This window comes from Phalangium opilio, unplaced genomic scaffold (genome assembly GCF_054372755.1).
Source record: "Phalangium opilio isolate 3A_F unplaced genomic scaffold, DU_Popi_V2 ptg000106l_1, whole genome shotgun sequence".
NCBI classification, from domain to species: Eukaryota; Metazoa; Arthropoda; class Arachnida; order Opiliones; family Phalangiidae; genus Phalangium; species Phalangium opilio.
In genome coordinates, this window is record NW_028324208.1 from 720,181 (window position 1) to 732,127 (window position 11,947).

The 11,947-nt window shown below is 37.8% G+C and overlaps 1 protein-coding gene across 1 annotated transcript; it reads left to right on the forward strand.

The window, feature by feature from the left end:
* Positions 1-1,821: 1,821 nt before the first annotated feature.
* On the forward strand, positions 1,822-2,627 carry LOC149623856 (uncharacterized). Its single transcript, XM_089852223.1, has 3 exons — positions 1,822-1,846; positions 1,904-2,065; positions 2,121-2,627. Coding segments are annotated over exons 1-3 (354 nt in total). The 5' UTR covers positions 1,822-1,844; the 3' UTR covers positions 2,311-2,627.
* The last annotated feature ends 9,320 nt before the right edge of the window (positions 2,628-11,947 follow it).

The window sequence follows — 11,947 nt, forward strand, 5'->3', positions numbered from 1 at the left end:
GTGTAAATTTTTAATGAAATAAATATTTTTAAAACGTAATTTTTGTCCTTTTATCAGGATATTTGATTATAACGGTATACGCTAAACCAGAGGCCTATTTTTTCTAGCCAAGAGAGAGAGAGAGAGAGGTAAGTCTAGGCACGATGTAGGCTGGGAAAGGTCAGTTTCGTGTGACCATAACTGTAATATGATGGACAATAAAATCATTTTTAGTTAAAAGCGAAGAGGCCTATTTTTTTCTAGCAAAGAGAGCGAACGTGTTTGAACACGTTTTGCAAGGATCCGTTAGTTGGGGTTTGTTGCTAAGGAACAGAGACGATTGGGCCCCATTTCTAATTAAACCGAAATGATGTAACCTTGGCACACTTAAAGCATTTTAGTTATAGTTACCATATGACCTCTTTCATGGTATTGTTGAATAGACATTCGAGTCTAGACACGATGTAGGTTAGGGAAAACATCCTAGGCCAGTTTCGTGCGAAACTTAACGGTAATATGTTGAACAATAAATTCATTTTTTAATTTAAAGCGTAGAGGCCCATTTTTTTCTAGCAAGGGGCGCCAAGTCTGGGCACGTTTATTTTTGTAGGTTGGGATAAATTTAACTGTGATATATGCTGAACAATAAAATCGTTTTTTAGTTAAGAACCATAGAGGCCTAATTTTTCTAGCAAGTCTAGACATGATTATATAAAAACTTTACATCCTGGGTGAGCTCTATTACGTGTAATCTTAGGTTTTGTATATTGTTAAGGACATAATAATCTAGAGGGTCCGTGATTTAGCGTCATTACAACCCGGATTCTCTATACTATAAATACGAAAATTTACCCAATACAAAAATCACTCTCAACCTAAACATTGACGAATAACTTTAAACCTGACGATACCAAACTTTCGACATGTGAGTATAATGTTTTTTCTCCTGAAATCATAGACTAAGTTTTTTTGGTTTTTAGGGTGCCCAATCCTATACTTCCTGGTGATGAGGTGTTCGACTTTCTCAATCCGCCCTCACCAGTTGAACCTCTAGAAGAAGAACCATTTCCCTTAGCGGAACTAGAGGATGGGGAAGCCCTTCCTGAGGAGGATGATGAAGTTGTAGCCTCTTTGGATTGTAATATCCAGCGGTAAACATTCCATGTTTTCTCCTATTTTTAGTAGCTATATTTCTCCCGTAAAATTTGATCAGGATCTTAGCCCAGATCCACTCTTCAACCGCTGAAGATACTACGACCACCGACGAAGAGATTAGTATTGAAACTAATTATGTTAACGAGGCCCTAGGTCAGGCACTGCTGGAGTTTATGGTATTCCCAGTAGAACCTATTGGAGAGGAACAGCCCTTAAACATAGCAAATTGTTATTCTGGCTCGTAAGTTATTTAGTTTTTCATTTTTAAGACCATCTCTAATATCTTTTTTCTTTACAGTCTCAATACGGCCATCGTGAAATTTTTTAAAAGGAGAGCCAGGATATACAGAGAGGCCGAAGGGTCGGATGATGGCGCTAGCGTGATTGATGAAACGTCCATTAGGATGGCAATCATGCTCGACATACCGAGAATGAAACTGTTCCTCGACAAAGTCGCCTACGGGGTACTGGCCCAACAGATGGTATACCTAGGGCTTTTCCGTTAACCTACATATCCGCGCCTCGGAGGGCTATTAAATTTCCCGCCCCTAGCCCCCAAAGGTAAGAAACAGTTTTTGTATATTGTAAGGGGGGGGGTAAAGAGAGTCTAGGTTTAAACGGTTCCCTCTCTATACTATAAATACGGAAAGTTTCCCAATACTAAAATCATTCTCTCTTTAGCTTCGGACAGAACATCATCCACCATTATCATGTGAGCATACTGTTTTTTTTCTGAAACCACGGAGAGACTAACTTTTGAACTTAATAGGGCGTACAGTCATATTGACGATGTTCTTTTGTACACGGACGACGAGGAGGACCCGAGACAAAATTTTCACGAGCGGCAACAGCGTCATCCACCCCCACATCAACCCCAGGAAAACCCGCCGAGAGTAAATGAACATCTGCCAAATGATTGCAGTCTCTTCAGGTAAAGTCTCTATATTTTTTAAAACTTTAATGGCTATATTCAAACATTTTTATAGGATCCTTGCTGATGTCCATAATGACTTAGTGAGGATTCGCGCGGAGAATCTCGGACATGGTTTTGATCTCCGCGAGGATGATGTTGTCTTCCGGGAGTTGAGTTCTCGACTCATACCATTCGTTGACATAACACCCACTCCCGGAAACCCTATGCCGGTTTACGTTAACACGTCTCGCTCGGGCTCGTAAGTTAATTAGCATTATTTTTTTAAAGATGGATCCCTAATATCTTTTCTTTCTATTTTTAGTCTCAATACCGCTATCACCGACTATTTCAGGGGGAGAGCGGGTACCCGATATGAGGGAGTCCTAGACCGGCATAGGCAAAAACGTTTCCTCAGAGCTGTAGCCAATGATGTGCATTTACAGACCGGCCTTTAATATTTGTAAATATATATTAATACTTTACTCGAACAAATACTTTGTGTAAATATATAAATAAAAACATGGTAAAATTATTCAATGCTTCTTGCTTGATACATACAAAGAGTAACGCAATATAGCCCCGCTTTAAAAAAACGAGAGAGAGATTTACTAGAGATCGAAACCCCCTGTACATGTATCAGAGGGAGAGATTTACTAGAGAGAGGGAAAGTACATTTCAGTCCGGAGTTGACCAAAGGCGAGAGATCGCGCGCAGGCTCGTACACGGGAACCTAGCTAGAGAGGAGGAATTCAGTAATACGCGGGAGAGGCCAGATTGCGCGCTAGAGAGAGAGAGATGGTAAAAGATCCCCCGCATTGATAGCGCTTTCGCCGGTATGGAGCTCGGGGCGAAAGAGAAAGTAAGAGAGAGGGGCGGCGTAAAAAAATACAGTGGCGGGAAAGGAGCTGGGGTAAAGAGAGAGACGGGAATGGAGCGGGGGTAAAGAGACGACGAAATAAAGAGATGGTGAAAGTCAGCGAAATAAAGAGACGGTGAAAGTCAGTGAGGGGGAACAAAAAGTACCACCCCCTCCGGGGGCGGAATTGAAGGGGGGCAAAAAGTACCGGGGGGCCAAAAAAATTTGACCCACCCTGCGCGGGTGTCGAGGATGGGGGGAAAAATTCATCCCCCCCTGCGCTGCCCGCGGGAATCGAGGCTTACTATTCTCTAATCTGAAATCAGGTGTACACCTTCTAGCGAGAGATAGCAGCCCCTCGTGCTATGCGTTTTCAGTGATTTATTGATTTTCTCATCCGCATTTACATCCGTAATTCTTTGAAACTCCAAGTTTAGCTGTAATAAGAAAACCATTTGTATAAAATAACCCGAAGTTGAAAACATTGAGGAAAATGCGTGTGAATAACATAATTTCAAATTCATTTCCTTAGAGAGATAGTGATAGCATAAGTGAATTTATGGTGGTAGTAATGTCATAATTTAGGACTAAATTGAATCTAATTACAGACATATTCAATCTAACTCATTAACTTCCTGTCTGACAAGTTATTCTGGCTGAATTTCGTGTCATTTTAACGGTTTTTTAGTTGCTTTTAATAAGATAGTAGTTTACTAATAATGCCCAGCTAAACCGTTAACAATTCAGAGTGGATTTAAACCACCGACCACAATCACTTCTTCTCTTTTCCCTTAGAACTGCTGTAATGGTTAGGTCTAATACGAATTTGAAAATAAAATTACTTGTCTATAGTCCTTATAAGCGGGATAGTCTTCCATGATCTCCAATACGCTTGTTCCTTCACGAATAGCTAATGCCCTGGCCGAAAATGTTCTTTCCATTCGGGAGTCCACCGCGGCTATATCTTCTGTTTTCTTTTTAAGTTCAGCTTCCATGAACTTAATATGGTTTCTAATACTAATTTCGTCCTCCATGCTTCCTTCTATCTAAATGACATAATTGTAAAAAATGTTAATATAGGGGTATATTTAGATTGCTAATTAAATGAAAAATATACTTCAAATCTGATCTTTTTTTTCCATCGTTTTGGAGTGGATTCATTTGTTTTTGATTTCAAAATTTTAGGAGAATCCATTTCTTTCAAGGAGTCTCCCTCATGATTCGTTTTGGGCGTGGAATCGTTTTTTTCAGAACGAGCCCTTTCAAAAGAATCCATTTCATCTGAATAGTGCTCTGTTAGCGGCTCGTCCACTTCTAAGTGTGGAATTTCATCCCGGTTCATCTCTTGTGACTTGTGTTGCGTCACACTTTTTAAGCGATGCCTTTCTTTTGGCATAAATTTGTCGTTTCTTTTCAACCATCTTTGTATTTATGTTTCTTCTGAAATTCTTGAATTTTTGGATTAACCTTTTGCTCCATTTTTCCTGAATCATGAAACGAATTAATTTAAACGTTTCTCAAATTCGACAAATAGTATATAATAAAATAGTAGCTAATGAATAATAATCATTACATTTAATAACAATAAAAAAATTAAGCAACTTGCATATCCACATCCTGGCTCATCATCGAAATGAGGATAATTCCTAACTAGTAATTTTGATGTCCACACTTGAGAAGGTGGATATCTATACAATGATTCTCAAATCGGTATAGTATTTATAAAGAAACTTAAATTTAATTATAGCTTATATGCCGTATTTTGACATCTGATCATTGAAAATTATTGAAGTAACTTCTTTACAAACTTGATTTTTGATTTTGGATTTTGGCGGAGAGTTCGTTATATATTAGGGTCAGAAATATGATTTGGAAACAGGAAGGACGTATTCTTGCATAAAAGTAGATCTCGATGCATATTCTTTAACAGTTTTCCTTTGCATTCCAATGGACCTTAAAACAATAACATATTTTTAAATTTTTCCTCTATATTAACTGATTTGATGTTTCACTCCTCCTTTAAGTATGTTTCATTTAGAATGAAACTTCCTACCACGTTTGTTCCGGATCCTCTTAAAAAAAAAAGCTAGGTGGTGATAATTCAGGAGCAGAGTCCTGTACGGGCCGGACTTAAGCCCGGTCCGGCCCGAGGCCCGGCCCGATCGGGTCGGGCCGAGCCGGGCTTTCCACTTTTGAAAATTGTATCGGGCCGGGCCGGGTCGGGCTTTTAAAATTTTGAAAATTAACGGGCCAGGCCGGGTCGGGCTTTTAAAATTTTGAAAATTAACGGGCCGGGCCGAACTTGATTATCATTTAATCCAAAGTTCAAATGAAAGATAATTAAATGAGTATAAGCTTCTAAGGACAAATGTAACGAACAATTATCAAAAGAAATGAAAAATACACGAAATATGAATTCAAGTCATTGATTTTATGTAAAAAAATATAAAAATTACAACTGCACTACGTGTAACGGGCCGGGCCGGGTCGGGCCTGTTCAATTCATGCAATGTGTCGGGCCGGGCCGGGCCGGGCTTGGTTAATGCATGTAACGGGCCGGGCCGGACCGGGCCGAAAAACCAACAATGTACTCGGACTCGGGCCGGGTTTCGGGCTTATTTAAAATGCTAAAACCGGGCCGGGCTTGGGTCGGGCCTGAAAAACTCGGCCCGTGCAGGTCTCTGTTCAGGAGAAATGAGGCTTAGGGAAAATGAACCAGAATTAATCAATCCCGTTGTTGATGAACCAGATGAAATCAAGCAGGGTTGTGGTACAGCTTTTTGAATGAATTCAGACGAAGACTGATGATTACTATGATATCGTTCATTTTCAGACAAACTCTTAAGCTAGTGTATATATATTTTTGAATATACTTCGTGAAATGATACCGTGCATGTAAAGAAATAAGGATACTAAATATGTTTTGTACAAAAATAGTGTCACTAAAGAGGCTAGAAATAGTTCATTCCTATATCAGCTTTCATTCGGAGCAGTGTTGCCAGGCCCTTTGTGAGCTAAGTACGTTAGTGAAGTCAAAGAGGTGAAGGGGGTGTTCACGCTTTGAACGTTTTCCTCTAAGTTTGCGCTGTGCGCGCACTTTTCTGTGCCCTCTTATCGCTTATACGAGCTCACTGACGTAAGTGTTTACCCGGGAGGGGACGATTTTTACTTTTTAGCGCCATCTATTGATGGGCTAAAAAGTTTTGCATTTATACGGAAAATTTACTACCCCCTGTAATTTAACTAAGATTAAAATAAATATACATATATTCACGAGTGAGATTAATGATAATTATAAATAATGATGTTTCAAGTGAGTTAATTGAAGAATTTTCTGTAGATTAATTAATATTATACTTTAATTTAAATAATATTATACTATTGTTTATGCTAACTTTACAAATAATGATGTAGTTTAGTTAAGTTTAAAACTAAGCGATTGAGGAAGTTACTATAGGGTTGTTACTGGTAATTGTGAACACTTTTTGCAAATCTTTGAATAACTTCCGTGGACCTAACGTTAGACACCAGAAACTTTCAGGATATAAAATATGATTCTTTTTACACAATTCACTATGTTTTCAGCTTTTTAACTCTCTTAAATTTTGCACAATATCCTATTTCCCAATCCCCTCAGAGGACCCCAAATGTGAACAATCGCTGGTAAATGTAAACACCCTGACCCTAAATACTGAAGGAGGTAGTGACTGAACACTGGACCCAAATGTGAACAACAATGATAATCATATCGGAGGAATAAAAAAGGCCCTAGGAAAGGACAGGGTTGCCACAGTACCTGGAAATCCTGGAAAATCTGAAAAAGTCAGGGAATTTAAAAATGGGCCGAAAAGTCAGGGAATTTTAAAAATTTCAGCAAAGTCAGGGAATTTGATTTTAGTGGGTAAAACTTCTGGGAATAAGTCTTTATTGAAGGAGTAATGAAAGTTTCTCCTCATGCTCACTCAACACAGGAAACTCTAGATTAATCCATGAAAATGTCTAGAATTGTTTTTGTAAAGTAAATGCTCTCTTAGACTGTTATTTATAGTTAAAATGTTTTTTATTTGTTTTGGTGCAACAAATACATGGGAAAACTTTATGTAGAGAGTTTATTTAATTATAAGCACTTAAAACGTGCTGTAAACATTCACACTTTCGGCCTTAAAGGTCAGGGAAAATCTGAGAAAAAGGACAGGGAAAAAAAACAATAGCCGAGTCAAAATGTTCAAAAATTTGTTGAGAAGTCCTATTTATTTCGATACCTCGCATAACAGCTGTCTCGTTTTCTCGCCTTCCCGCCCAATAAGTAGTGGTAGCTACCGCCCTCTTACCGCTAAATTGATAAATTTACTAATGGCGCGAAATTTGGGTCTTTTTTGGGTCAATGATGTATTTTAAAGTTAATATTATCCGAACGTAGATTCCTTACACCACTTTTACTTTTTATTTTATAGTAAAATAGCTTAAAAGTATTCTAATTAACCTTGAAACATTTGCAATTTTTACTTGGTTTTTTCCAACTCTATTTATAAAATCGAATTTCGAATCGAAACCACAGATATTAATATCAATTTTCTAGCGAAAAACGTGATCTATCTAACGATTAAAGGTTTGTTATCGTGGTATTATTGTAACTCTTGCTAAAGCTTATTCCCCGATGGTATTGTATTAAGCAACACCTTAAATTGGCATCAACTTAAGTTGATTAGTCCGAGTTGGTGTGTATATAGGTTCGTATCTTTCATCCACGAACTCCTTCAATAATTGGACCATTTTTATCGTAATTCTCGATATTCAATCTACAAATAGAGCCCTTTTAAAAGGAATTTAAGCCGCCCAAAAATTAGCTGCAAAATTTTAAAAAAAAATAGAATCGTTCACATTTACCAGTACCAACCCTAGTTTAATAAATATTATTCTGTAACTTAATTAAGATAAAGTTCTGTAGGTTAACTTTAAAATGAACCTAATGAGTAAGTTACTGTAGTTTATTACTAGATTGTTTTTTATTCATAATAGGAATGCTATTTTATAAACAATGAAAAAAACCCCGAAATTCTAAATTAGCTGGGGTCATCTTATTATGAATATAGTAATACTAATTCTTGTCACTAGAGGGCTACTACTAAAGGCTTCAAACTCTCTACAGAGGTGGGTAGTGATAGATTTTCCATTTTTCTCGAGTAATAATTACAGCAAAAACTCTGACGTAAGCACTCAGACTCTCTCAACTTAATCATGAATAATGAAAAAAAACATATTTTAGCTTTTAAATACCCGGTAAAAAGTCAATAAATAATGTTGTGTTACAAACTATTAAACCTTAGGTCGACTTTTTATATCAAATTAGTTGCGTTGTTTCCTCGTAATGGAGTTAGTTGAAAATTATTACGGGTCGCGTTTATTTATTGCTAATAGACATATTCGTTTATTACAAACAGAGAAACTAAGACACAGGGGCGAGGCCACCATATGGCTATTTATCCTCCAAAATTGGTAGTGCGAGTTGGTTAGCCTCCCTCCGCGTGTAGTGAACTCGGGTGAACTCCGGCAGTCTGGCGTTGCTTCTTGGCGAGAGGGAGACGGGATACCCCAATGGAGGCCTCGCCCCCGTGTCATGGTTTCTCTGTTTGTGATATACGAATTTGTTTATAGTTTTTCTACTTATGAGAGCAAATTTAATACCCATAACTTCCTTGGCTCCCTTCATTCAGTCGTCTTAATATCGATTATAAGTTTCATTCCGGCTTTGAATAGCAAAGTTTTATTTGTTTCTACGTATAATTTGTTAGAGATTTTAATTTTTTTTGTGCTTTTTTTGAAGTTACAACTTCACTTTTTCAGTGTAAACGAGTCGGAATTGTCATAAATATGACGTCAAAGTGTTACGAGTAAACATCGCGTGACTCGACACCTCATTTGCCAGTTTTAATTGATATGATCTTAAGTGCGTAATAGGCTCTATATAAGTTAAAGAGTACAATTTAAGTGCGAGATACAATGGAGTGATTTCGAAGTATTTTGTATTTTAGAGAGTTTCCAATTTTGTCTAGCGAAGTATCTAATATTCGTCGTTTAATCGAATAAGTTGAAGATTATTTCGGTTATGAGAACGACTACGGTCGTTGACAACAGCATGAGAAGAAAGTAGAAAGGAACACTGACGCTACTCAAATCCAAGGCCACCGCGTCTTTCAACGGTCTCTTCCATGTAATCCGTTCAATTTTATAATGCAATTGTAAGTCGTGATATTTGAAAATTTGCATTTCGAAAATGGGTGCCACGCTGCGATACGACGTTCAATTGTCAAGACTGTTAAACATTGCTTTGATAAAATTTAGACTGACCTCAGTTGGACGTTTTTTCGATTTGCGGACTTTCTCTCATCCAAGAGGTGTTGAAAACGAGGTATAAGTAGTTGAGAGAAATACCGTCTCGCGGAAAATGAAGTCCTCCATTGTCCAGCAAGAATTCGTTCGATTTCGAAGAGCTGATCATACCGGGCAGCTGAGTGTCCTGCACGATCATGGCTTTCTTTCCAGAAATAACGGGAAATAAGGCATGAATTGAATTTAAATCCGGTGGCGAGTCGTAAAACATTTCCTTTGGATTGAGAGCGTCGAACCATTCCTTAACAACTGGGTCGTGTTTTGACTATAGATACAAGACAGTGACGTCAGAAGAATAGAGAACTTGTCTCCAAGAAGGCTAGATATGTACCAAATTTTCCAGATACACAGCAGTGGCATATCTTAGCATTACAGGTGGAATTCTCGATTTGATCAAGTCCGAGAGAGAATCAACGGGATTGTAGCTTTCAGTCGTGAATTCCATCCGCATGAAACAACCCAAGAAAAAGAGAATGAAAGTGGCGCAGATCATCCACGACGCAGCCAGCAGACGACAAGTAATTTGGGGCAAAACGAAGGGAATTGCTACGGAAGGAAATTACGACGTTAGTTCGAATGCCTGATTAAAGAGCCGGCCATCTTTCGTAATGAAGAGGACCACATTCCAAGTATGAAACTGGCTCTCGGAAGAGTGAATTCTTTTCACTTAATCTCTTACCTTCGGCGCACAAGAGCGACGCGTTGTCCCAAACATTTTCAAGAGATTCAAGAGCCAGTTTTTTGACAGTCTTCATGGTGGGCAGCAGTTTGTACTTGTTGGTTACGATGGAGTGAACGACGAGCAAAAGCGACAGAAGGACCAAGGTTGACACCGTTAAAATCTCCACCTAATTTAACGCAGAATATAGTTCAATGACTCGAGCTTAACTTCTCAAAAAGTGTCGTTTACATCGGTGTCCATATTTAAGAAGGACCAGGAAGTGGACGTGACTGTCACTTGGGGTTGGGACACGACAATTGTTTTGAGAATGCCACAGGGCGGAGACGGGGTGAAACGGTCCAGTCGAACTTGATCGAAAACTGAGCCTACCAGGTCATACATGATAATGTGCGCTTTCTAAATACAATGTAAGCGCTAAATGATAATACTTTGTACTTCGGAACTTGATTAAATTTTAAAATCACTTACGTGAAAGAAAGAAGGTTTATCGAAGTAGTTATTCTGAGAGAGCGGTAGCTCTCTTAGATAAGACTTCATACTGCTTTTAATGTATAAGGAGGGTTTTTTGTTTGGATGTAGTTTTTTTTGTATTGTATTAATTCATTCTAAAAAATTCCACAGAACTACAATTCGGGCACTTAATATGTGGTTAAAATTTCAAAGAGATTCATAAATTAGTTTATTTTATGAAAAATAAAGTTGCTAAGGGTGGTTTTCATTTCCATAAAATTAATCACACCTTTTGATGAAAAACAGGAATTTTTCCCATAGAAATAACATGGGAAATTTTTCGAAAAAAACAAATCGGTTATTCGTGATTTAGGAAAACTATACGTTGGTTAGTTTGGGGAACGGTCTTAAATTAAACTTTAAACCTTTTTCTAGGACCATTTTTAAGGTTTTTGAGAAAAATTAATTTTAAGTATGTTTAATTTTAAATTTCAAAAACTACCCCATCTGCGATATTTTGGCATGGATACACTGTTTTATTAGCAAATATCAGCGCAACCAATATTGGCCTTTTTTTACGTATAGTTGCCTCATAATAATCCGATTGTTTATTCTTAATGCCTTTTGGTTGAAATGGCCTATCGATAGTGAGATAAGACTGCTTTAATAGCTCTTTTCCCCTTTTTCACCCCGTTTGTGGCCGCCATTTTTTTAAGGTGAAAAAATTTGAGAGTGGGTCCTTTTTCGTTGTCATTTTCATATATTTTGAGGATTTGCTCATGGATGGATTTTAAATATAATATAAAGTAGGTTTCAAGCTTTAATATAAGCCCAATTTCATAATTTTCCACCTTTTTATTGTCCCACAATCTATTTCTAAACTTGGCACTTTTTTTAAGGCGGTGAAATTGCGCTAAGCCTTGGCTTACCGTTAATTTTTGCCGTTTAAAAAAATATTTACCTCTCGTTGCCCGTTAATACTTCGCCTTCTCGTATCGTCGTACTTTTAAAGTTTAGACTTTGAAAGTAGTGCTTTGTTTTATTAAATATTACTTAATTGTATAAAATTTCAATATTATAATTGCATAAAACGAATTCAATGTTGTTTGTTGATGGGACGCGCCTTGCATTTGAATTTCGTTCCCTTGAAACTACCCCCCCCCCCCCGAAGAATTTTTATTTATCGCCGTCTTTCGGTAGCTTCAGGCCTTCAGCCCCGAAAACAGCTGTAGTGAGAATTTATAAATGTTATTTACTAAAAATGTATGCGCTCAGTGTGTTGTTGTGTTTGCATTTTAATGCTTCTAGAAAATCGTGGTGCGCGTCGAGGTTTACGAATCCAACGTGTGTTGCGAAATGAAAATCAAGGGTGGATACTATATGATCTATGCTTTAAAAGGAATTTGACCGCGCCATGCAGTCAAGCAAAACGGTATTAGGCCTTGCCAAAACTTGACTGAGCTATTGCGCCTTGTCAGATTATCTTGTCTATCTATCAATGATATAGTAAATTCACCCTCGG

What these genes read in the sequence shown, in the direction of transcription:
- LOC149623856 (XM_089852223.1), top strand. An exon ending in AATGATTGCAGTCTCTTCAG is followed by an intron (nt 2,066 to 2,120) that starts GTAAAGTCTCTA and finishes ACATTTTTATAG; the next exon opens with GATCCTTGCTGATGTCCATA.